The sequence below is a fragment of the Amphibalanus amphitrite genome, unplaced genomic scaffold, assembly GCF_019059575.1.
Source record: "Amphibalanus amphitrite isolate SeventyFive unplaced genomic scaffold, NRLGWU_Aamphi_draft 000016F_arrow, whole genome shotgun sequence".
Taxonomy (NCBI): domain Eukaryota; kingdom Metazoa; phylum Arthropoda; class Thecostraca; order Balanomorpha; family Balanidae; genus Amphibalanus; species Amphibalanus amphitrite.
This window is the reverse complement of record NW_024881512.1, coordinates 765,055-792,701: the sequence shown is the minus strand read 5'-3', so window position 1 is coordinate 792,701 and position 27,647 is coordinate 765,055. Positions and strand designations below refer to the sequence as shown.

Genomic DNA, 27,647 nt, shown 5'->3' with positions numbered 1-27,647 from the left:
TTCAACTACGCAACGCGGTGTTTGCATACCGTTTGTCGCGGCACTTCGTCGTCAGGACAGAGTATGTCCAGCTTCTACAACTGCATGGCGACGAATAGTGCTAACATAATCCCTGACCAATGCGTACATTATCATTGCTTTACAATTATCATTATCATTGACAGCAATCAACAATAAACAAACAGCAACTGCTTGCCAAAGCGTCATCACCACCTTTGAGTAACAGAATGTACCAGATGCACCACAGATGTCCGATCGACATGTCCAAATATGCTCGATCCTCAGATGCGGATTGTTTCGATCCACAGATCCTAATCGGTCCGTTCCACAGATCCGACTCTGCGTCACGTGAAAATCCGCTCTCCATCACACGTGGCGCCGCGACCTGGACACAGTGTCTGTTCTGTTCCGTCAGCACCCGCCATATACCCAGCTGGGTGCCATCGGAGGCGCTAAACAATGCTGAGGCGACACGCCGCACCTGTGACGGACACCTCGGAAGCCGATCGGATAGGAAGGCAGAGGCACAGAGACTAGGCGACGGTGTGTGACGAGGAACGCTGACAGTTGCCTCGCCCACGCCTCCCCACCGCCGAGCCGACGGTATAGGCACACCTGAGACTCGCTCTGGCTAACGTGACGTGAGCGGCATCATGTCATCGCCAGTCATGGGTACCGTCAGTAGACGTCACCGCGCATCTGTGGGGGCGCAGACAGTCCCCGGGGCACGGAGCCATGGGGCACGCCCACCTGTCTGACCCACCACAGAGCACTGAGCAGCGGTGACAGGTCACCGATACACCGTCAGACGGGACAAACCGTCTGCTCATTTATTAACGGTCTGTCAGTGTCGGAGGTGGATGCCGCAGGTGGCGGTCTATTGTAGCGGCCGTCACTGGGAGCAGCTGGGCGCAGTCGGATGCCATGATCTGTCGCCCCGCGCCGCGCCACCATCGCCGTCGTCCGCGCCGCATTCGTCTGATCCGCGCCGGCTGCCGCTCGCCAGTCAGATATGGAGCATATCACCTCCGTTTCAGACGGCGTACAAAGGCCCAGTCGGCATATTGCATGTCGGACCGCTGCTGGCGCCGATCACAAACCCAAACGGCCGGCAAATCTGCTCCGCCAGAATCGGATCCCGCTAATACTATATACAAATGAGGAAATACATTGGGTAGAAATGCTCCGTTTGGTAAAATACGACTTTTCAATAAAACCAATAACCGTAGCGACCGCAGCCACTGTGAGATATGGCAGCCGAAACCATTGCTCACCCGTGTATAAGTCCTGGGAAAAGCGCCGGACCCGGCATATTTTCTCGTACATCAATGCACATTTGGCCATTTCAATAAGAGGGCCGATTTGCAAGGGACAAATCGCACATAAAACCTGTAATGTGGTCATTCTGTCGAGTAGATTGTGTCGATATTTTATGCCGCCTCAGGAGGCGGGCGGAGCGGCTGCCGATTACGATCGGCGGCGGTGGCCGGCGCGCCGCGCTCGCCGCGCCGCGCCGGACACGCCGCCGCGACAAATGCGGCGCCGTGAGGGGTGCGAGCGCCGGCCGGCGGCCAGTTATGGGCCGTCCATCTGTGGCCGATCAGTGAGCGGCGCGGGCACCGCCGCGCCGCGCCGGCCCGGCCCGCTGATCCGCCGCAGATGCGTAACGCTCCACCCGGTGGAGGCGGTGAGCGATACGAACCACGAGCCTCTGTCGCCGCCGGACACTGCCGCAAAACGAGCCCCGGTCGCTATATATTTATGGGAGTGCCGATACGGCTCAACGCGTGATCTGCAGCAGCTCCCACGCGCTTTGCAGGCGAGCCATACAAATGTTTATTATCAGTGCGCGGAGAGGCCGGCGGCGGGGCGCTCTCGGGGGGCTGCAGACGAGGACCCCCTCCCCATGCCAGGATCAGCTGACCCTCGCGGGTCCGCCGCCGCCACTGCGTCGCATTCGACGATCGCGTCTCCCCTACGTAGACAAATATTTACCGTCGCCGCCGTGCGGCACAAACGCCGCTGGATTAGCCGAGGGGCTTTTGCGCAGCGCGGGCGGCCCCGCTCCCCTCCCGGTCTGTATCGGCGCCCCTGCAGCCGTGTGGCGAATTTAGCGCGACAGATCCGGCGCGGCGCGGCGGCCCACTCTGCGGGACGAACCGAATCGCCGCGGGACGCCGCGTCGCGTCCGCCGCCAGAGCGCTATATTTGTCTTGCAAAGTGTTTACCGGCAGGCGGCCGGCTGCGTCCGTTGCAGCCAAATATTTACCGCCGGCATAAATACCAACGTGGCCCTCTTTTCATGTGCGTCCAATTGATAAACACATGCAATGGTCGGCGTCTGGGTCGGCCGGCCGGCCGCCGCGCCGCTTCACGGTGCGTTTGATGCGGCCGGGAGCGCCGTAAGAGGGCCACAGAGCGGTCTTTGATCTGGAGTTGGAGAGGACCAGACTGGGATGGGAGACATTTCAATACAGACCAGGAAGTTCATGGAACAGGAAGTCGCATGACACATAAATCCACACACACACTGCGCGCTAAGTCATGAGGTTAAAAAGCCACAATGTGTCGCCTGCCCCGGAGCCATGACATTGGTCACGGAGTAGAACAGCCGCTCAACGTCTTCCCATTGAACCATTTGAAAATACGCTGCAAGAAGCTGTTGATTGCAATTTAACCTACCATAGCCTGCAAGTTTAGCCATTCCAACACTACCTATACGCACACAATTTATGCTTAATTGTTTCATATAATAAGCCGAAGTATTCATGACATTCAAATGTCTATGAAATCATTCCCTCCCACAAAGCCTGAGGCTCAAGCAATTAGGCGGCCACCTATTTTCATGGCTATACAATAGGTAGGCATGTTTACGGAAGTTGATTGGTATTTACGGACACCGACTGTAACCTGGGTCACACATCAACACCAATCAGCGTCCACAAACAGCGCTCATTGCACTCGAGCGGAGTTCGAGACACGGCCTGAGGGGCTCATAGTTATCAGTGCCATAAGCTTTGCCTTCATTGAGTGTCATATTTTGAGAAATTGCACTGCATTCATTATGTCCTTAATACAAGTTGAAATGGAGTTTCTCTCATGCCTTTCTGACATTTACACGTTTAAGGATATATTTTGGGCTAGCATTTCTTTTTTCAGGAGCGTATATTGACGGACCTCCAGAAAATGTGGCAAAAGATCTTCAGCTAAAAAAGAAAAAAAGTTAAATGAAAAGAGACATACACGACGATCTGGAAGCGGCACCCTGCACGTGCGCACGTGCAGAAAGGGTCCCAACTGACTTGTGCACGGCACCCTACTAACTGGTCTCTAACCGTATGCCAAATTTGAGCGCCATCGGTCCAGCCGTTCTCGAGATCTGGAAACGACCCCTGCACGTGCGCACGTGCAGCAGCACCCCAACTCTGGCACATGGATATGCAGTGCCTAGTGGGTGCCTACCTACATGCCAAGTTTCAGCGCAATCGGCCAAGTAGTTACCGAGATATTGCAACAATTACAAAACTGACACCTCTTCGTTTTGCACGTGGCACGTGCATAAGGGGTCACCCACATGCATCGGGAATAGTCCAATACTTGGTAGAAGGAATGAAGCTACCCTACAAAAATTACCGCGTGTAAATCGGTCAAGTGGTTGCTGAGATATAAGCCTCGCAAAAGCGTCCGCACGGCCGGCCGGCCGGTCGGCCTGCCGGCCGCTCATACTCAGAAATTTCCGTTAATCTAAGGGAAGACTATGCTCGCTTCGCTCGCTCCGTAACAAAACAAACGTCAATGCAAAAAACGCAAATACAGACGTAACACTTGGGGCATTCCACGATAGATCGTACAACTTTTTTCCAATTTGACACCCTCATCTCTCGGAATTTGACGATAATTGGTCTCAGGGGTAATCAGGGGCTCTGAATCCACCTGTAACAATTTCAGGCTTATCAGATAAGTATTTTTTGAGTTATGGTGTATAACATTTTTTGGATCTTGCTTTGCAGCGCTAAGTTTGGCGGGCTGTAACTCTAAGACGGATTATTCAAATGCCAAATGTTATATAACATTGAACTTGCAATGAAACAGAGATTAATATGTATTTTTGAAATTTCGAAAAATACGCTATTTTTGATATATGACATATCGAGTTTTCTTTCATTTGTATTTTTTGGACTTTGGGACCAATTTTTTTTGAATTTTTATTTCTTTACAAAAATATTTGGCTCATTGTTAAGAAGTATGCAAAATATTAGGAAGGTGTTCTTTCTATAAATGTATTTATTTTACGTCACGATAACGGTTTCGAATAGTGATTTTGGGGAGGGGAGCTTACAAATGGCGTGGTAAAGCTGCCTAGCTACATCACGGGTTACTGAAATTTCAATTCAAGTCTGAGTCATCTGAAAAAAGTGAAAAGAGGGTTCATTCAACCCTCTTTCCTACAAGCGCGAGGGTGAAAAAGGCTGTTTGGTTCTGACATTGTTTTGGACGCCAATGACCATAGCTGTCCGAGATGAAAGTTACAGGACGCATACATGGTGTCCTCCAGAGGTCTCACAACTTGTATATCTGGGAATTTTTCAAGGTTACATGAGGTCAGTTCGGTCACGTGACATCACTGTTATAAATCAATGGGGAAATAAAAAAACTGTTATTTTGGCGCCGAGAATGATCTAAAACTATCCCACGTACATGGTATCGTGATTTCATGCACTCCTTGCAAAGTCCAATGCTTTACTTTTGCATTGTTAACCTTGCGTGATGTCATTTATGACGTCACTAGGGTCGTACGAGTTTTTCGTCAATAACTCCCCATCAAATCGAGCTAGAGAGTCGGGAAAGCCACCAATGGACTCGGGAAGACCTTCTGAATCGAATGATATGCCATATGATACCCTTTGCCCAGCTTCGTGACCTGAGGGGCTCTGACCTGACCTTGACCCGAGGTCAACTACTTAAGTTGACCTCACCCTAGCAAAAAGTATACCATTCGATGCACCTGAGGTAGGCGAACACAATGATGCCAAAATCGCGGCTCTGCGGCCATTTTTTGCGAAGTTATTTACTAAAAACGGAACCCGTAACTTCAGTCACGTGACCTGACCTCAGACGCTACCGGTTAACCTGAGACCTTAAAATCGGGTACCAATCGCTGCGACTTGTAACGGCACACACGCTCGTTTTTTCCGCGAGGCTCTAGCTCTATTAGAAGCGAAACGGCGTGCTGGGGTCGTATCAACCCCTCCGAAACCCGTTTTGTTTGCGGGAAAATGAGGAACTTATAGAAAGAACACCTTTCTAATTTTTTGCATGTCGATTTGCAATGACATGAAGATTATTTTTAAAAAATAAAAATGTGAAAAATTTTGGTCCCAAAAGTCATTAGAGGCAAATGAAAAAAGATTAAGGTTTTTGCTCAACAATGAAATTTTTTCTTTGGAATTTTTAAATAGTAATATTAATGTTTGATTCATCGCAGGCTTAGTGTTGTTTACTTTTTATTGGTTGCTTAACCCGTTCTTGAGTTATAGGCCATCAAACTCACCGTTACATACCAAAGTTAAAAAAATGTAATGCAATATAACTCAAAAAGTTTTGATCTGAGAAGTCTGATATTTTGCCAGGCGTCTTTGGGGCCTATGATTACCCCTAGGACCGATTTTCATTAAAATCTGAGAGATGAGGGTGACGGGCCTGGTACGATCTATCGTGGAATGCCCCACTTGAATTAATCTCAGTGATACTGCTTTGTCCTGCAGTAGTATTAGCCGAGCTAATTGTCACAAGTTTCACTTCACTAACAAACGTCCGTCCATGGAATGCCTTCGTCGGATGCCGGCAGGCATTGGCTGGGTGATACGTTAATGATGCACCACTCGTAGCACATAAGGTCATGCATTTCTCATGGATGCCCCCCACCCGTGTCCCTTTGAAGTGGTGAACACTGCAGTCATAACGATAAAATGTACAATTTCATGAAAGCATCATTAGTGTGAAATGTAGACCGGCAAATAGTTGAGGCATTAATATCTAGGGCTAATTTCACGTGCACTTGTAGAAGTCCAAGATGTCAAGGAATGGCCCGGGGCACTTTGTCAAATGTGGGTATCCAAATTCCTAGAAATAGCGCGGACCGAAATCTTGGCATTTTTAGTTGACCATATCAACAAAACAAATTTATCCGACAAGAGGTCGGTGAAAACACTAAACAAAACTATATAACTCATGAGAAAATAAAAAGCGCCAAGCGATGCAGGACCTGAAGGCCTCAGTTGCCCAGAAATGCTTAAAGCTTAACAAACTGGACAGTCTGCATTGACTAAAATTGTCAAGAAGTGTTAAGCAGGCTCACAAAATCAATATGCATGTTGTCATTCTTACTACTTCTAGATAAGCCGCGTGAAAAATTCACATGCATCTTGTCAGCTGGGCAAATCGTACCAGAGTTCCCTGTCCTTAGCTGCTAAGCAGCCGACCATTGCTAACAGAAAAATTGGACGGTTATAACTCAAGCCAGTTAGTGTGGCAACAAACGCCATCAATAACAAGGGATTGGGGGAGGCTAAGCCTTGCAACAACACAGCCAAAATGGCAAGGTGGCGAAACGCAAATATTCAGTGTGATAGTCACTAATCCGCGCCAAGTCCGGATCGGACAACACGCGAGCCAAGGGTCCGAGGATGACACGTGGGAGCTGGACGGCAGGACCTTAGTGCAGCACAGAGACCCGGCGCTTCTTTACTGGGGGTGTGTGAGCAGCGCAAAAAGGTCCTTCGGATGCTCCAAAAAGGAAAAAAGTAGATGGCGTCTTCAAAAAGAACGTCGGCGTGCATATCAAAGTCGAAAAGTAAAAAGGTTTGCGTAAAAATAGCAGTAATGAGCAGTGCCTTGCAAAAGACAAGTGCAGCACATTGAAAGTAGTTTTCATTCATCATTGCTTGAATGTTCAAATGGTAAGATTAAATGTTGTTGGGCTAGAAATAAGAATTGATAAATTCACTGCATGACATATAGAAGTGCGTCTTGAAAGCCGCAAGGATTGTGGCCCTTGCAGATATGTAAATGTATTGATGGCAAGGTGTCAAAACACCACAATACCTATAGCAAAACAACAGCAGTAGGGTCATAGACAACATTCATTAAAGAATAAATCGTCTCCGAACTAGCCCCTGCCAGAAGAAGTTCCGGCATGCGATCAGTTTTCTCCCATACCGGACAGTTCAGTTGAGGTGGCCGCCCGCGACAGTGCCGTGTGTTGCGGCACAGCCTATCTGCAGGCGCTTACACTAGTGCCATCTAGGGGAAGATACAGGAACTAGACAGAGGCCGCGCTGACTCGACTAAGGAGGAGCGGTAACGCCAGTTACAAGTCATCAGTTTTACGAATGATCACAAAACGATTACGGAATATATTTTAGGAAACGGGTTCATGGCTAATTTACCATATGCATAGCTTTCTTCTCCAGGCATCATAAGCCATTATTTTGTTCGGTTAAAGTTATCTCAATCGGTAGGTTATACGAGGGTGATGCAAGGAAGCGTCAAATTCTTATTTCGCTCAACCGCTTCACATAAGCAACAACGTTCCATTCATCGGAAGCGTTAATAAGGCATGCAACTTTATCATTTAAAGTGTAAAAAGACAGTGGTCATTCCGCAATAAAGATTTGAAGCGAGAGAATGATAAAACAGTCAATGCTAAATCAAAGTTATCATGTCAGTCAGATGGAGATGAACAACTACGAAACTGTTGTGTTTCATTGCATGAGGAAATTGTGCAGAAAGAAAACAAATTCCTTAACTCCAGTTGAGAAACACAGTGTTTCGAAGTTTAGTTAAAAGTAAAGATCTCGTACACTTTGTACGAAGCTGTGCAAAGTTGCAAATCCGACAGCGAGGTTGCACGAAGCTGAAAGCGATTGAGGTAGACATTGTCGTGACAGTGCCTACTACCAACCTGCTAAACTACATCCACTTATTCGGCCTTTGACTCATGTACCCTAGTGCACATCAAGCCGGTACCGTGCCAGGAAGCATGCAATCGGGTGTTCAAATCTGTCAGACAGGATGCTAGCAACGGTGAATCTGCCCCGTCACGAAACGGACGCGCAACAATTACCCTCTATCATATACAACAGCTGGAGTTTACGCGGCTTATGGATGACCTCACCAACACAACAAACAACATGAATCAAACCACATCTCGGTACCCATGACCGGCGTGTCGGAACCACCCCGTGACCGCACGACTCCCACCCAGGACCACCTACCGAGTGAGCCCTGTCGCCGCCGGGACGGAGGTGCGTCGGACGCCGACTGCCGCGGCCGTCGGTCCCGTCGTCGCGCGTCCTGTCGCCGACTGCGACGCGACCGTCCAAGTATCGGTGCCGACGGTGTGGGGCGCATTTGCGTGGACGCGACCGGCGGGCCGGCCAATCGGCGGCGGCGGCCGGCGCCGGCGGCCAATCGCCGCGCGCCCCGGCGCCTCTGTTTGCGGCAGTCGGGCCGCATCCAATGCTGGGTTACCGCCGGCCGCCGCCGACAGCGAAGGTGGGGTCAGCGCGGCCCGGGCTGCCGAGGTCTCAGACCGGCCCCGGCGGCGTCTCAGACCTGTCACCGCCGCGGCCCAGACAGGTGCACACAACCACCGCCCAACTGCATCCATTGATAGATCTAACGCTGAAAGAGCACGGCGCTCTCGACCGATCGAAATAGTGTCTCTGTAGTCTTCCAAGGAATCTTATAAGAAACCGATACATGATGCGATAATAAGAACAACATTGGTCGGTGTGCGGTGACCTTTTCACCACCTTCGCGATGTAACAATTCAATCTGACACATGACCTCGGAATTTTATGAGCTTGCAACATCTCAAACAAGTCTGACACACAAAAATGTGTTATGCATTGGGGAACAGCAACGCCAGTATCTATACAAAGCATGCAACTGCTGCAATATGACGACAAAGAGTTCTTGTTTTCATTCACAATGCAGGAGCAGGATTTCTTCTCAGCCCATACCGGAGTGACTCCTCAGTACTCACAAACGAGCAAATACCACCGTACCCGTGACTGAAGAGATGCCTTCCTGTCCATAAATAAAGGACTATTTGCGAACCCATACCGGAGGTTTGACCTCACTGATGGGCATGTCACTGACAGAACTGTCAGATGTTTGACCTCGCCCAGCGGCCAGGTCAGTGACAGACCTGTCGGCCGCTGCGGGGGCTACAGGCACGCTCCCCGTCTGTCCTTTTGACAGGTTTGAGCGGCGACAGTGACGCGTCCGGCGCGCCCGAATGGCCTCAGTGCGCCACTAATGACGCCGTGCGCCGCCACTCGTCACCGGCCGCCTGATTACATTGGCATCGACCGGTCATGGCGCGCCAGGTGCGGCTCAAACGCCGCCGGCGCGCCGCCCTGGCCGCAGATCAGAGTCGCCGCGCCGCGCCCATGTCCAGCGGTCACCCATCGACCGACACACTGCATTATTGACCCGGGCTGCAACTCAATTAAAAAACTAATTTGCCACTAACAGCTCTTCGGGGCAAAGATTGGATGTCAGCGAGACTGAATGACCCCTTTGTCTGTTAACTTCAGTGAAAATGCGTTAATCTCAAGCATTTACGACTACCTAAGAATAGCGCCACTTGATTGCGAGGGTAAATTGCATTCATTTACGCTCCGACCAATGACTCTGGAAGAATGACAGAATTACTGGTGCCCATGATCGAACGTCATAGGTGATTCGTGAACATGCTAGTTTTACGCCGTGAAATGATCATCATCTGAGAGCAAAGCATCGCCAAAGTAACCCCAAGCGTACACGGAAAGAACAATGAATATACAAGTAGTCGAGTTGTCAGAATAATGTTAGCGGACGCGGCCAGTGCCTTGCTGGGCTTTCAATTACGCTTCCTGGCGTTAGGCGACGAAATGTATCCAGATAAATCAATGTAGTTCTACGGAAATTAATCAATACCGGACCAGTGAAGTGGCCGTAAACGATAGGTAATAAGGAGCACACCATTAAAATATGATGCTCATAGTTCTAAGACCAGCAAAAGGCAAAACCAGAAACACATTGATACTGATAACTCTGATGTCTAGCAGCACGTTTCGAGCTTTCTGAGAAATTGCATGCTATTCTGTATACAACTCTGGCTTCGACCTTCCACACTGCTCTTCGTATATTTCCCATAGTTCTTACGTCATGTGTGCAAGCTGGTGTAAAACTTTAACTGCATCCATTAAGCCTCTCATCATTCACCTCATCCGCCTAGAGACATCACTATAAGTCATTGCAACATGACAGACCGGTCAAGGTAAATAATTGCATTATCTCTATTGTCTAATGTTACTGGCTATCTTATAACGTGGTCTGCATGCCATACGACCTCATTTTCTGCCTGGGAACAGCCCAAATATACCACCTCTAACCATAATGAGCATAAACATGAAACAATCTAATAATCACCGGATGCCGCAACTACTCCTATCACTTACAGTCATGACCACCACATGATCCACACAGCAGCCCCCCCCCCTCCCCCCTCGAGAAACCGAGCAGGATACTTGCACAAACCTCGTCATACCAAACCGCCTCCCGATATTCAGAGCGCCACAGTCGGTCTCAGAGTTGACAGTTAGGGGCGGCGGTGCGGAACCCGCGTGTCCGCCTCGGTTGGTGTCAGAGCCACCCAGAACCCCGGACGGACGGACAGCCGGCCTCCCGGACACCGGAAGTGTCCGTGTGGGTGGGTGACGGCCGCACAGTGGGCCTCTGTTCGCGCATTGACGGCGAAGACTCGGTCGGACGTCCGGCGCTGCCAATCGGTTGGCTGGCGATCCTCGGACGCTGATTAGGTGTGAGGATGGAAGCCGATTAGTGCCGCAGCAGCGGGACTTCAGTGAGTGTGGTCATGCCACGGATTAATCGTGTATGAATTAATGAATTAGCCTTCACGGTAGTCGAGCGTCTAGGGAATCAAAATTTTACAAGGTTCTATAACCAGGCTAGGAGACAGGTTGACGTAGATTTCATCTTTGATCAGTCCTTTTTTCCCCTTTCCGACGGAAAAAAGCAAAAATGATCTAGCAACAACAATAAAAATGTTCACGATAGTACAATTCAGCATTTCAGAACAAACTTCAACCTTACATTCGCATTCCTGGTTTTGTCACATTCGCCTTTCTGGTTTTGTCGGCGAGGCTCGCCGTGCCCGCCCCGAGCAGTCGATTTGGTGTGGCGTGCTGAGCCGCGGCCGGTCGTAGCGGCGGCGCCGTGCCCGGACAGGTCCCGCGGGCCCCGTGAGAGCGGGCCCGATCCCGTCACCGCACCGGCCGCTCCCCCGGCGACGGCCTTAGTATTCTCACAGACCGGCGCTCATCTCCAATAAATCGGACACGGCCGCCCGACGAGAACAATATTATGAGCCCACAACAGTTTGGACATCGTCAAGCGTAACCCGCTCTCGTTCCTCGCCCCGCGCCGATACGCCCCCGGGGAACAGCAAACTCTGTCTTAATCCCATAAAGTATACTAAACTCTCTCCAGAGCTTTCGTGGCGTTTTACAGCAATCAGAGGCAGCCATTTGACAGCAATGGTGCAAATTTTTATTGTAGGATGGCGAAATATTGTCACATTGGAAAGATTGAGGGCGAAATCGGGAGTCTGAAATAAAGCGCCGCGCCTCGAGGGCAGCCGGGAAGGCAGCGCGGAACGGGCGAACGCGATGGACGGCCCGGCCGGGCTGCTTGCGCCGATTTGAAACGGCCGAATCTATCGCCCGCTCCGGCGCCGTCATGGATCAGAGGCCTTCAGTGTGAGAGTTCGCAGTTACGTAATAATTAAGGTTGTCAAATAAGAGCAGATGATCGAAGTTAAAGGCAACGTTAACGATGTACAGCCCTCAGCAGACTGCGTGGTAGGTATTCTTTTTTCGATAAAACCGATAATAACTCAGGGGCTATGCTATCAGTCGGTCAGAACTCACTGCAAATAGATGCGCCATGCTCCACTCCTTCGATTAGGTGTATCACTAAACAAAGTATACGCCTTGTGTGGCAACAAAATGCAAAAGTTTGTTTTGGGCGCAAATATAAACTTTTGGATTTTGTTGCCGAACTAGAAGGAAAATGAATACGGTAATGATGCCAATCTAAGGTGCGGAGTCTCATGCGTCTTGCTGCTACGATTTCCGACTGACCGATAGCATAGTATCCGCGTTATTCTCGGTTTTGTCGAAAAAAGAATACCTACCACGCAGTTTGCAGAGGGCTGTATGTCTAATCAAAACGACTCTGCACGGAAGCGATACGGTTCAGAGCAAATTATTTCCGTGTTTTACATTTACGCTTTCTTTTAACCCGGAATTTTACAACAGTGTTGGCAAAAAAGTGATGTCGTGAAAGACAGAACACTTCTTTCTCCTTCCATTCCCTTCATCACAGGCGCGAGTTTAAATGAGTGGCTTATTAAATTACCTCTTTTCTCGGTGTAAACAATGACGCTTTAATTGCCTTCACGGTTTTCTGGACACAAGTAGTTTTTCGTCTTTGTTTCTAAATTTGATAATTGAATGCATTTGGCTAATCTAAATAAAGGCATGGTGTGAAGAGCGTGCCTTGAATGACGCGGCTCTGGAACTGAACCACACCACTTTCTGTTTCCGCTGTAGAAATAGAATAGAAATTGTCCCTATGCAGAAAGGGGACAAATGCTAGTGAATGTTGTGTGTGGCCAGAATGCTCACCGGAAAGGAAATCATGTATTGCCTGAGAAAAGTCAGGGGCCAAAAACAAACGGACTGCCAGGATTTCTATCTGAAATCAATCAATTAAATAAAAACGTTAAGCAGCCAACACAGCTTAAAATGATTGTTAGGGAAACATGTACCGAAATCAAGTCCACGTAACGGCGCCCCGAGCCGCGCGCCCTTCGACCCACCGTGCCGTCCAGCTCGGCGAGTGAGCTGCAGGCTGCGACTGCTGTACCGGCTGGCTCGGGAGGCGGACTGCGACTGCTGTACCGGCTGGCTCGGGAGGCGGACTGTGACTGCTGTACCGGCTGGCTCGGGAGGCGGACTGCGACTGCTGTACCGGCTGGCTCGGGAGGCGGACTGCGACTGCTGTACCGGCTGGCTCGGGAGGCGGACTGCAACTGCTGTACCGGCTGGCTCGGGAGGCGGACTGCGACTGCTGTACCGGCTGGTACCGGCTGGCTCGGGAGGCGGACTGCGACTGCTGTACCGGCTGGCTCGGGAGGCGGACTGCGACTGCTGCGCCGGCTGGCTCGGGAGGCGGACTGCAACTGCTGTACCGGCTGGCTCGGGAACCACCCGGCACAGTATTTCCTCCCGTTCTACTCAGGCGCCAGCCAGAGCAGCCTCCCATTCGAGTGCTTTGGCGGATGCAGACCGGTGGCTTGGGGCGCAGCGACAGAGTATACTCGACATCAACATTTTTCAATTGAAAACAACTCTGGTCTATCTATGAGTGTGATAAAGAACACCAGTAGGTATACTGCTGTTACAGCGGAGTTCGCCGATAACCAGCAGTCATCATTCAGGTCTTTGCGCCACAGCAGTGTGTATAAAAAGAAACACTCTGCTGCAGCATATGTCGCCACCCATATCACATACAGCACTGCCGTAATACGGTGCCGTGTATGTAGTGACGTGGTCGTCAGACCCTCTGTACACGACGCTCTTACAACAGAGCCGGCTGCAGCGAGCGGGCACAATCGGGGGGCGAGCAGCCGGCCGCGCCGGGCAGCCAGCAGTCTGAATGCGGCATTGATTGACCAGGAGAGGGGCGTGTTGTTTTCGTTGTCTGCGCGTTGTAATTGTGTCAACAGGACGCTGTTTACACTATCAATATTGTGTACAAAACAGCAGCCGCGGCCCGGCGACTGCACGCGCCCCGCTCGATACCGGCGCTACGCTGGCGCTGCTCGGTCAGAGGGGGGCTGCACTGGATAGAGGGGGACGGTGCGCAGGGTGCACGCACCAGCACCCTGGGGTGGTGTATGCGCCGTGCGGGTCAAGTATAAAGGCTCAACTCCGTAGATAAAGTGACGAGGTGAATGGTGAGGAGCACCGAGTGGCGATGCAACCACGAAGAATGGACGGCGTTTCTGATGCCACTTATACCAGCACGACCAGTAAACAGACAGCTGAAAACAGCTGCATCATGACCGCATCATGGACATCAAAGTTCTCCAGCCAGAAAAGGCTGCTGATGCAGCGCCGAAGCGGCGATGTATTTGTTTTGGTCGCGGCGTTTGTGTACCTGGTCTGAGTCGGATCCGGCCGCCACCCGCTGCGGCTTTATGCCGAAACTGCCGTGCAATTCTCACCGTGATGCAACGGTAAACACGACGTGTTTGCACTATCTGCCGCGCATGGGGTCCCGACAAAAATTCCCATGTTTATGCAGGAGATTTGGGCCCCTCCGCATCGCAAATGAAATCGAATTTCGAGGTGCGGCGCTGCTTACACTAGGGATGAGTTGTTTGGCCAGCAGCTGTAAGCAAAACACAACTGTATTGACTCAGAGCGCGACAGCAGCCGCTGGAGTTGAGCGAGGGCACCGTCTGCTAGTAAAATATTGCTCCTGACAAATCTCAAACGGAACTGAGAGTGGCCAGGAGTCGAACAGGACAAATTTTGATGTTGGTGTTTCTGAATGGCGGCAATATTGGTTATGGAAAGACCCAGAAAAGCTTCTATCCGCCGGTGCATCATCAAACTTGTTAAAGTAGCATCCAAGCCTTTGTAAAGAAAACAGTGACACCAAAGCTTAACCATCAAGAAAGTCCAAGCTCCTGCCAGCATAAAACCCATCTCCCACTAAACAACACTCTAACCCGCGCCCTGGTGGGGTCTGTTTATAACGCGACCTGGTGGGGGGGGGGGCTATTTTTTGCCCCCCCTCTTATCTCCGAAACTACTGGACGGATCCGCAAAATTCAAACGGCGTTCGAAAGGCCTGTCAAATTTGTGGAGGGAAACCAAATTTCATTGACCTCGGGGTCACCGATGACGTCACAGGTCAGGTCAAAGATGAAATGTTTCACCGTTCACGGGTCTTCTAGGGAATGCGCTATAACACCGAGGAAAACGCATTTTGTCGAGAATCAGCGGTAGGGCGTCAGTTGCCTAGTAGATATGTTGCTATTAGAGGTCACTGGCAATACCAGGTCAGGTCACAGGTCAGGTCACCAAGGGTCACAGGTCAGGTCACATGAGCCCAACTTTACTAAGGTTGTGTGATACATGTTTTATGGCCAATTTTTCATTTCCAACTCAATGGTGTCGGTTATAAGACTATCAGGTACGGCTTGGGTCACTTTCTGGTGAAGTTCAGGTCAAGGTCAGGTCAAGGTCAGGCCAAAAAAGGTCAAATTTTAAAGTTGATAGTTTTGCATAAAATGGGTATTGATTCGATGCAGCTCGTCACGGGGAGTCTAATGGTGGTCTTTGGTTTGCGCTACGAGGTCTAGAATTGCTAAAAATTGAGTTTGAAAATTTGACGTCATCAATTTTGAACAGTTTTTTTCGCTATAACTTCGCCAAAAAAAAGAGGTATCAATCTCAAATTTGGTATGTGGATTGAAGGCGGTAAGGACTATCACATATATTCCGGTTTTTGCGAAATCCAAAAAACTTTTTGGATTTTGCGATTATTATATTCAAAAAATCTAATTTTTGATTTTTGGGGGTCAAAATCCAAAAAAAATCAAAAATCCGAGATAGCAGTTTTGTAGCCCTGTCCAATCTACAGCTTTTATGTCTTTATCATTTTTCTGTATTCGCAAAGCTATAGGCCTGACAGCTCTTCCCGCGAAACCCTTTTTTGGGTCGAAAACGGCAGAACATGACGTCACTCTGACGTCATTTCCGGCCAACCTATCATAGCCTTTGGAAAAATGTTTGGTCACAATGTGTAAAATTGATGTCCGGGAGGGTACTGAAAGTTTGGTGACGATCGGCTCAGCGGTTCTGGAGATATATCGAAAAGTCTGGAGGGGGGGGGCAAAAAATAGCCCCCCCCCCCACCAGGTCGCGGGCTAACGCCAAAGTATATACATGAAAACAAATGTCGACTTGATGAGCATCAGTAGACTCGTGTGTTGGAGGCAATCAGCTGGGCGACACGGTGCCATCGGACGGAGGCAGCCGGCGAATAAATAGGGCCGCCAACCTGGTCAGATCCGATCCAGACACATTCATCAGGATCCGAGTCTTATCAAGCCTGATGTACTGTGTCATTGGGGTTTCAGCATTTTTAAACAAGTCTGCCTGCATATATTTACATTAGTCTCGACACCCAGTGCAGGCGCGTGTCTTGAACACATGCTCGGAGGGCGTGGGCTGGACAGGCCGCTCTGATTTGTTCGAGTTATTAGGATGGTCAACACAACAGCATATGAATGGGATGTTGCTTTGATCGAAATGGTCTAAACCCATTTACATAGTTTGATAACTGGTAGGAAAACTACATAATGCTTATATAAATGTAAAAAATAGTAAGCCAGTGATCTTCTGTCCACCAAGCTACGCCTCTCCATGGTCCCTGTTTTGCTTATTGGGTGGCCGCACAAACTAGAAACTTGACTACACGACAGATGCTGCGCCAGAACATTGCATGCACTACTCATCTGTTGTTTTTAACTCACGCAATGAGCTCAAATAGTAGCGGAAAGTATACGCTCTACACAGGATACTGTTCATACTACAGGGTGGAAAGTAGGGGAAGTTGGGGGAACGCCGAATACTTTTTTCTGACGCCCGTAGCACGCAAGGTAGACAACATAAGCTATTCTTGTTGGCGTCATTCGAGAGGCCAGTCTTTTGTCTTTCAAACATACCAGGCGCATTTGATGAATTCGCATACCTTTAAGCGCAAAAACTAAAAATATCAAAGAACTGACTTTTTCGGCGTTGCCCCGGACTGCGGGGAAAGCCGAAAATGGGATAAATGATCTACGAGGAATGCCGACATTGATGTTTTGCCAATTTCTTAAACTTTATCCAAAATTCATCAAAGCTGACACGCGTTTTAAGAGCTTGAGGACGCTTGGTGCACACTGGAAGTTATAATTGTGTGATATAATAAAAAAAAATGCTAGGTAAATCATTCCTTATAGGTAACAGGCCGTTGTGCCGGCTGAAAGTGTAATTTGTTTGACTAAAAATCCGCGTTGCTATTCTACAGCAGTAAAGTCCACGTAGCGTGCTTTAACGTGCGTAATTGCACGTTTTCGGCATTACCCCAGCCAGCCATACTTTCATTTGCAGGCCCATAACTTTTAAACGTGCTGTATAAATTTCAAATAGGCAGCACACTTATGCAAAGACATGCTGAAGATTACTTGACCGAATTGGCCAGACAAACGGTAGCATAATGAGTAAGAAATGCAGCTTCAAAGGCGCATGTAGTACAAGGGAAACGTACCTTGAAAACGCTTTTGGCGCCCTCACAGCCGAAGTATTCCAAATGACAACTCGTAACAAACATGCGATAATTGTAGTCACTTAGATTCAGATTCAGATTCGTTTATTAGCAATAAGTCCACAGCACGGTGGCTTTTCACCATTGCACGTCAATTGACAAGGGATATAGCAGGGACAAGCACATCACATGCATTCATATACAGACTATCATATAGACATCCAGACAATGACGCGTAAAACGAGCGTTTCAAGGCGGTTGAGACATGATCACACTTTTTAGGTGTCTTTTAAAATTTGTGATACCGGGATCGAGCCCCAGTTCATTGATGATAGTCACACCGCGGTAACACAGGCGACGTTTACCGGTTTCTGTACGGATACGTGGTAACGTTATTCGACCAGCATTTCTGGTGGCATGGTCATGGTGCATGTTTGATGGACGCCCGATGGTGCTGAGCAGAGCCTCTGGTTGTCCAGTGGTAATCGTCGACTGAACAGTACAGGCAGTGTGGTACATGACAAGCTGCTTGGCATCCATCCACCCTAAGCGTTGAAATACATCCGAGACATGTTCTCGCCTTCTCCTTCCGCTGACCACACGAGCACAGAAGTTTAGAAGCTTCTGAATCCGGTGGAGCTGCGTGCCATTACACGTACCATACACAGACATACAGTAGCGCACGACTGAAATGACGAGAGCCTGCACTAGACAAGGCAGTACGCTCTTAGGTATTGCGTGTTTCGCGTGATTCAGTGCCATCAACATGCCCGTGCATCTTTTTGCCACCGAGCCAATGTGTTCAGTGAATTTTAAATGCGAATCAAATGTGACACCTAGATTTTTTACAACACTTGTCGCCTGGATCTGAGCTCCGTTGAATTCCAACACGAAAGACTCCATTCCTCTTAGCATTGCAGGAGTTCCCATCACTATCATTTGTGTTTTCGCCTCGTTAAGTTTCATCCTATGTTGACAAAACCAGTGGTATAGTGTTCCAAGAGATTGTTCCATGCGAGCCTTTAACACGTCCATGTCCTGCTTCTTGCCACTCGTCAAAATCTGCACGTCATCGGCGTATTGTACAATGGTAACATCATCCGGCACATGCAGGCCCAGGTCGTTTGAGAAAAGCGTGTAGAGCAAACAGCTTAGTGAACCGCCCTGATAGACTCCAAGTCTGTTTGGTTTGGACGCCGACTTAAGCTTCAGAGCATCACTGAGACGTGGCATCCATGTCGTACGGTTTTAGAAATATCTCGAATTTCGGCTTTGCCCCAACTCCGGCATTGCCCCAACTTCCCCTAATTACGCGAACATGTATTTTCTTACAATTTCGCCCGTCAGTGGAGATTTTGTATGAGCGCCGGCTGTTATGGAACATGACTGGTCGTGTTTGTTGTCGCCTCATCTAACAAAAGTGACCTTACTTTGAAAAATGACTTGGAAGGTCTACAACACCTCTCGGCTTCGAGTGGTGCTGACGCTATACGCTGCTCAAGACCAAAATGGGCAAAGAGCTCAATTTGACGTTGCCAGGGAAAGCGTTTGTGATTATTTTGGCTGGATTGGTGCGGAAGGGACTCGGAACGATCTCGGCACCAGTATTACTCAATTACACCTTTGGTTGAAGCATAATAAAACTTAAGAGGACTTAAAAAGCAAAGCCGTTGGCGGCAGTAAAACCTCGGCGAATTCAGGCGCCGAATGGGTGGTCACCATTTCCGCGACCAAACGACAACAGTCGACCCGAAAACAGGCGAAATGGTTTACTTTGGCCGGGTACCCGGTCTAAGGTATCACGATTCAAACATAAATCCGTGAAAATTCGAAAATCAAGCCGTAAACAATCGATATGGCCAAAATTCATGAATTAACAGCAGGATTGTCAATTTAAGTTTTCTAAAGACCGCCAAACCTGAACAGAGGAGGACAGGCAGCTGGCTTTGTGGTTGGGTGAGACATCTTCGAAGCTATTTCATCCGTCAAACCTGCAGAACAACGCGTTGGGGGCTGCTGATGCGTCCGACGTCCCGCCCGTCCCAACCTTCAAACATCCGGCAAAGGAACACACATCAGCGTGTTATGAGCGCCCGGATGGTGTCAGAATTGCATGTAGTGACCAACAAGGCCACCAAAAATAAAGTATACAACTAGTGGAACATCCTTCCAGACGAGTCTCTTTATCTAATCCATAAATGCACCAAAAGGGGCAAAATGATTGAGCGCACTTTTGTGCCCGACGCAAAGAAACTCTTCTTCATGATTGATAAAGTCCTTCCTCTCACGGCCAAAAAGACGCAAGACTGGTGCTTTGAGAACTGGTTCTTCTTCTGGGCATATAATGGTCAATCTGGGAATAGCCCAGACCTCAATTTGATCAAAAATATCCAGGCGACTCTTCAGGAGAGCGTCAAGAGCTGCTAGTAGCCACCAACATCGATTGCCTCACCAGACAGCTCCAGGAGGCGTGGACTAAGCTTTGGCCAACAGTGCTTGACATGCTCATGTCAATTATGCCTGAACGCCTTTGTCAGTGTATCGCACATAAATAGGAATATATGAAAAGATGAAATTTTCATGTTACCGCCGTTTTTTCCATTGCTATAAGACGAAAAAGTATGTTCGCGTAATTACTTTCCACCCTGTACATACAGAGCATACAAACATCGTGGATTGTAAAGGAAGCTATGCCCTATTATTAATTACTTTACGATAGTTTTATTCCATTGGCTATTACGCATTTAGGTAGATCACGCGGCAACTAAAAAAGGTTGCAAAATGTAACTATGCGGTCACATGGCTGTGACATTATATTGCGCTCATTAGACATAACAGCCAGCTAATAAAGGGTGTAATTAAATCTGACACCGATACCCACAGGTTAATGCCTCACCTGCCGAGGAGCTTGATTTAGATCGATTAGCTACCGAGATAATTGCAGGCTACTTACGTAAATATCGTAAACATTAGCCTTCTCCCCAGACATTATAACCTTATCTCCATACCTTTGCTTTATACTGGCCAGTTGCCACCTCAATGACGTCACAAAGGGTCGGCGTCGGACACACCTGACGTGTGCTGTGCCGACCGTTTACCCTCCCTAATTTCACGGCACAAAATAGACAGTCACGGCGCATGTCCGTGACGTGGCCCAGGACGGATAAACATGGCGGACCGGTGTCGACCCGTGACCTCCAGAAGTAGTCATGAACTCCAATGTCAATCAATGACCTCGTGTGTCAACCTAATGACCGGTTAGTGATCTCAAGATTCCACCAAACACATCATACGTCGACCGGTGTCCTCTAGCATTAGCCGGTGCTCTCCGGTATTGTCTAGCTGACTTTAAAATTTCAATGACGACTCTGGAGTAGCAACTGTAACAAAACACGCCCCCCCCCCCTCCCAGACGTCACCCTGGACACTCACCGGCGGGTCGAGCGGCTCCAGACCGTTAACGGGCACCGGCCGGGCGCGTGACGAGCTCAGGTTGATGGCCTGAGACGACGGGTGCGTCTCTTCCCGAGCGTCGGCCTCCATCACAGCACCGTCATCCTGCAACGGACGACAGACCACGTCAGCAACAGCAGCAATAATAACAGCAAAAATAGCAACGATAACAACAGGAACAGATACAAAACAGCAGCAACAACGAGGACAACAACAGGGACAACAACAAGGACAACAACAATAGCAAAACATAACAGCAACAACAACAGGGATAACAGGGACCACATCAGCAACAACAATAACAACAGCAGTAACAGCAAAAATAACAACAATAATACAAACATCAACAGAAACAACAAATGTCTCGGCCATAAGAATCGCTGATACTACATATAGTAGGTGAGTGATTGACCAACTGAAGTGACATGACATCACGCCATATCACGGTAAAACACCGCCCACACATAAGGTGGAGGATGTCATAACCCGCGTCTGACGACACATTCCGGCGTCCACCAGCTGATGTCCCGGCTGTATTGTACGCTGACCGTGTCGGGTCGTATCAGAGAGGACAGAGGCTTCCGGCTGGCCGGGCGCGACCTTTCCCGGTGGGACGTGCCGCCCGCGGCGGACTCCCGTCCCATCCCCACCCCGCTGACGATTATTAGCACTGCCGCCGGCGGTGGCGTCATAGGTCACGCAGCGACACATCTGCATTGATGTCATGCGCTGCAGCATCACGGCTCGGCCTCATATGAATGCGGCTTGAGGCGGAGCGTCGCAATACTGAGGCTGTACCTCCGGTTGGAGATTGCGGGGGTAGAGGTGAGGAATCAGCCCGGCACCCGTACAGAAATCGACTCCGACCGGGGCCGACACCGGCTCCGACCGGAGCCGACACCGGCTCCGACCGGCGCCGTCGAGCGGTGCCTCGTCTCGCGCCGGTCCTCGTAAAATTCCCCGACGCCGCTCCGGAAATTAAGGCGAAAAATCTGCCCATTAATTGGCGGCGCCGAAATGGGCGCTCTCGGCCCGACCGGCTCCGGAAGAGCGGACGGCTCTCAGTCAGCGGAGCGGGCAGGTGCCGGGCCGGGGCCGTGCGCCCGGCCCGTGCCGAGCCGGCGCCGGCCGCCGCCCCCGGCAGAGATACGAGCTCGTATTACCGGCCCCGCTCATCGCCCGCCGGTGGCTGATGAAAAATTAACGGCATGCAAATGATGAGCTTAACAGACTATTTAAGCATTCGAGATAAACTTTCTGAAATGTGCATGCTCAGACACCGCTCCGGACGTCTCTGGCCGGCGTTAATGGCCTGTTGCTAAAATATGGCTGCCCCTCTAGCGTTTGTAATTTCCTTTTTTGACTCATTAGTGGCGATACCAAACAGGAAAACCATTTCGCGCCGCGCCGGGCCGAACCGCGACGACTGTGCCATTTTTGGCGGCCGATTTCGCGGCGAGAGAGAACTGAGAAAATATGACAGAACAGGGGCGACGAGTGGCTGGCTAGCCGGCGGACCGGGCGGGGCGGCCGCCCGATTCATCCTGGTTATCGGAGCACGGTTAATTTCTCACGCCGATTCGCGTATCATTCGTTTTACAAATCGACGTTTTTGCGTCAAATCAGCATCCCTGTCGCGCCGTGTCGGTTACCTTTCCCGCCATTTCTCAGCGTTTTTGGCGGCTGGATAAATTGTCGCCGTCCAGTCACCGGCCGCGGCAAATAAAGACCTCTCAGTCGCCACTGGCTAAGCGTCTTTTTGTCTCGGATGGACCCCGCAGATAGCGTGATGTATTATGATTTTTGTTAGCGTCAGACACCGGGTCGACCAAAAGCCATCGGCCCGAATACCGGGTGACGCTGCAATGCATTAGAGCGATTGAGCTTTCCCGGTCGGGACGGTTCAGATGCAGAACTATTGAATAAGTACATTCTGGTACATTTTAAATCACTTGTTTTAACCCTCACATATTCAATACTACTCTGAATGTGTTTCCATACAAAGATACAATGAGATATAACGGCCTACCCATAGCAAAGATACTGGCTACCACCGCTCTAAAGCATACCGCCCGCATGTATGTGCAAACTTACAAGAACCTAATGTTTTACCAAAAGAATGGCTCTGACTTTGGGTGCCTAGTAGCTCGCTAATTTCCCTTTGAGCCGATCCCGCCAGAAGAGCGGACTCAGCGAACAGCCCGCCGCTCCCCCGACAGACGGCCGGCCGGCGGCGGTCGTCATTTTTCATCGCGCCCACTTCTCGATCCAATTTGCTCCGGTGCGCGACTACAAGACAATTAAGCACTTCTGTGCGCGCGGCGCCGAGCGCGCGGCCGAACCGGCGCGGTCTCGCGTCATCCACGCCGCGCTGTTTTCCCCTGCCGCCTTGCTCCTCTAATCTCGTCAGGCTTTTTCCATTAAATGGAAATTTTTAAAAGTTTGCACAGCTATTTGCATGTAGTATAGCTCTAATTAGTTAGAAGAGATATCGTGTATGAAATGCAAATACTTGAGAGCTATTGGAGCGTCAGTGTGAAGAACAGAGAAAAATAAGACCGATGTTTGTGTCCCAGCCTTTTAGATGGCGTGAAAATTAACATAGGCTTGATTATCGTCGAAGGGATTTTTTGCTCTCTCAGAAATGCAGCTAAGCGGGTGGAAGACGGCCCAGCGATAATTAGCGATGCTGTATCCCAGATTGACAACTAAGGGGAACTGCCGGCGGCTCAAATCCCTCGCGAAAAAAGATTTCTCTGCTCCAACAAAAACACATTTCATCTCTCTTTTATGCAAATCAGACGCCAACTAATTTGAACTGCGCGACGGGCAGGGAAATTAATGCTACAAAGCCCTCCACCAATACCCAATAATAAGCGTCGTAATGCCATGTTCGCCCGCCTCGGCGGCCGGTACGCCTTTTGAATACGGCCGCGGCGGCGGCAGCGGGCGCCGGTGCCGGTCCCAGCCCAGCGCCCGGTCGGAGACAAACCAGGGGAGACAAGCAGCGTCCCACACACTGCAACCACCGGAATAAATAGGCGACACACACAGGAAAACCAAGGGAGATTCTATCGGCCGCCACCACGACTATTTACGTAAACATTCCACAAAAACGACATGTTTACAGGGATCTGGATCAAGTGTGGATCTGGGAAGATTGTTTGGTACCAACGGAGCAGACACGCACTCAATTATAACAAAACATGATGGAATGTGGTACCCGGCTCACAAACAAGGCGCGTGAGCACGCAATACATCACTGCGACTCCCATTTGGGTCGACGTTTCCTGTGCAGGTGTTGGTTTGTTGCTGTCGCCAGGTGCTGTATTTGGAGGTGCGATATCCGAATCCAATATCCCCCAATTAAATCGCTCTTCGGCTGATGATGGTGGCGTAACATGGCCTGTGACGATACACAGAGGCGCGGTATCGCGTTGTGCCGTGTCGCAATCGCCGAGAAAAGCATTCTGCGGCGCTTCTCGCGCTCCGCGGCGCTTCTAGCGCTCCGCGGCGGCGCTCGTCTCGCGGCGGCGTTTCCTGTTTAGCCGCGGTATGCCGTCTGTGTGTCGCCCCTGTTAGGCCGACCGGCCGGGGCCTGTTGACGGCCAGCGCTCCGCGGCCGCAGAACCGGACCTCTGGCTCCCTCCGTGTTTGTTTCCCTGTGTGACCGCCGCCCCCGCTCTCCCATGGCAGTCGGGCGGCCCTAACATTGACCCAAATAGGCCGCGCGCGCCGCCCCGTCCCCACTCCACGCCGCGCCCGGTACCCTGTTTACCGCACCGAGTGTTTTCTTGCTGACGCGACCAAATGAAAACACTTGCGCGCGGCGCGCTGAGGGATGGCGCGTCTCGCTGACGTCACGACACCGGCAGCTGTGTACATGCAGAGATGATGCGCGCAAATACCGACAGCGTCTGTACATCAGCAGAACGACAACGACAGGACAAGTGTCGGCGGCGGGCGGCGCGGCGTCAGCGAACAGGGGCGGTCGACGGTGACGGTCGGAAACTTATCGACGGAGGAGGGGTGGCTCAGCCACAGAAACATACACAACAGGGGAGTCACAGTAGCGGCGGAACAGGATCGAATGGCGAGAAACAGGTCAGCTTCAGAACAGCCAGGGATATAAGCTTTTTGGGTATTTTTAGTCCTCTGAGTGCCACAGATGTATGGCAAAACAGCATTGCCTTTTGTGCGATGCTGGCTAAAAATATCCAATGTTGCCTGAGAACTACCAACAACGAGAGCCGAGAAACCTCAACCCTCTCAATTACCAGCCAGAAAAGTGGAAAGCTTAATTTCACCCTAGCTTACGCCTCTCTGAAGCACTTAGTGTAACATACTCTCTCCTGGAGAGCTTCTGAACTCAGAAGTGACCAGTAGCGCGATACACCGAGGTACTGAACCGGCCGACAATAAATAGAGCGGCTTCCGACCGCGGCCCGGTAACAGCAGCGGCAGCTCTGCACTGTTGCCGTCCCGTCACCCCGCCCAGTCGGGAGTGGACTGTCAGCAGCGGCCGGCATTGACACCCGCATAGGCTCACCGACTGGCTGAAAGTACTAAGTAGCTTCCGGCGCCGGAGATATGTCTAGCGACTGTTACAGCGCGGGTGGACAGTTTAGTTCGCAGGATAGTCTCGTCCACTTTTTCCCATTCCGCCAAAATAATGCTACAGCGAAACCCTAGTTTCACGTGTAAAGAGAACAAGGCGCGGTAGAAAATTATCTCCACCTAACTTACACCCAGAGCAGTTCCCTGCCAGACCTGGACTGGTCAGCTCACGGTGAACTGATCAGTTTACCATTGAACACACCACGGAGTGTTGGAGCCGACACTGGGCCTATCGAGGTCAGACTGAGAACACGCCGATCCCGCCGGCAAAACAAACACGGCCCAGGGCATACTCTGCTTTTCCTCGGTTTTCTGTAAACAGCGGCGGATCGACTCAGCACCGAGCCGGGTTTCAGAGGACGGGCCGACACGGCTGACCCCGGCAGGCACGCAGTCCGACGGCCGAGCGGAGAGGTCACGGAAGCTTCACCGAGTCACGAACATTTCACGAAGCAGGAGTCTGATGGGTAGAATGGCGCAGAGGAGGACGGCAGCTTCGAACTAATCGATCATTGATTTGATAAGTTCTGAAGACAAGTAGTATTGTTGTTATAGAATAAACAATGGGAACTACTTTTAATTATCTTCTTTTGAAATGGCCATTTCAAAAAATATAATAAAAATAGTTTCCATAGTTTATCCTATATTAACACCGGTGACTTATTTGTACTGAGTGGGCATGCTAAAAATCAAGCTGAAGACAGGTTGTAGAAAAACGGTAGAAATCTCACCGATTTCCAAGAAGAACGCAGGTAATATTCAAAATAAGTCAGCCATAGCGAGGCCGTACGGCTTCAGGGGGAAGATACCATTGCAGATGTTGCGCACAAGCCAAACCCCAACACGGCCTAAAAAGTCGAATAATGACTGTCGTCTATGCGATAGAGCAAAAAGTTTGCTTACTACCGTCAATGGTCATGACCGCTCGCTAGCCTTTGATTACTTTTCTTTCTTGGACCATTAATCGATACACTAGTCCAATGATATGTTCACAATTAGTTCATCAGGGCCTACTGAAGGCGGCTTATATTACGTCAACGGCAGTGCGCTTACTTTCATTAGCTTCATTGGATTCTAAATGCCTTTAAAAACAGCTTAAGGATGCCAGTAGCTGGGCGATTCTGTGTTTTAGTTATTGTCTCAAGGATATCCTTTGACGCCATAGCGTAGTTGTAAGGGGATCCATTCATCATCACAACGTAGAATTATTTCTACGTTGTGCATATTTCTGAGAAATATGCTGCTGCATGGGAAAATTGATATGTAACGCTTCAGTCTATACACTATATAAAAAGCAATTGTCAAAATGTGAAACCGATATTAAAAAACAAAAGGTGAGGCCAATTTCAACAAGCAAAGAAGCACCAAATTGATCATGTTATAAAGGGGCACACAACCCAGTTTGGTGTGGGTAGGTATTAGGTAGGTAAAGCAGCGTCAAAAAATTCCAATTGCCAAAAATGAATAACTATTCGTTTCAGTAAACAAACGCCTCGCAAGATCAAATGTGCCTTGGTGTACTTGCTGTCAAGAAAAATGAGCAAATACTACATCAAACGACAACCACCATTTCTTTTTGGAGGAAACGGGATCCATAACGAGAGGTGCTGAGTTAGGTCCTCTGCGCATCGGGTACCACCGGAAGGACTCAATGAAGTCTCTAAGCTTTTGATACATTACTGATCCACCACATCTTTCAGGCGATGATACCCGCGGATCCGTAACCATACACTCACCTCCATCGCACCCATCCCAGAGGAACACAAATCCGGACACCGTATCCCTTTAGGGAGATACTTCGAACTTGCTTATTCTGAATCGTTAGGCCGTTGTGTCGCGTTATACCTTCCGCAGACAGCTGTGTTGTGGCACCACTCCCACACCCACGCACACACACACCTGCCCACTGAGCACCGACGGCCCCGGCCCTTCTGCTCGGCAGTGGCACTATTTTAGCGGCCGGCCTGAGGCGGGGGTAGCGCCGGCGGCCGGTCGCAGGGCGGAAATGTGCCGGACCCTCGGCCGGCCTCGACCAATGGGGCGCCGGGAGCGGCAGCGTAAACAAACAGGGAGTCCGAGGTGCCCCCAGCTGCCCGCCGCGTGCCTTTCACTGG

The 27,647-nt window shown here is 50.0% G+C and overlaps 1 protein-coding gene across 1 annotated transcript in view; it reads right to left on the bottom strand.

The window, feature by feature from the left end:
• The window catches only part of LOC122386808 (forkhead box protein P1-like), a 116,150-nt gene that overhangs the window by 37,359 nt on the left and 51,144 nt on the right, over positions 1-27,647 (bottom strand). Inside the window, exon 4 of the mRNA XM_043376447.1 lies at positions 20,896-21,021. Coding sequence (XP_043232382.1) covers positions 20,896-21,021 — 126 coding nt within the window. The remainder of the gene's footprint in view (positions 1-20,895; positions 21,022-27,647) is intronic.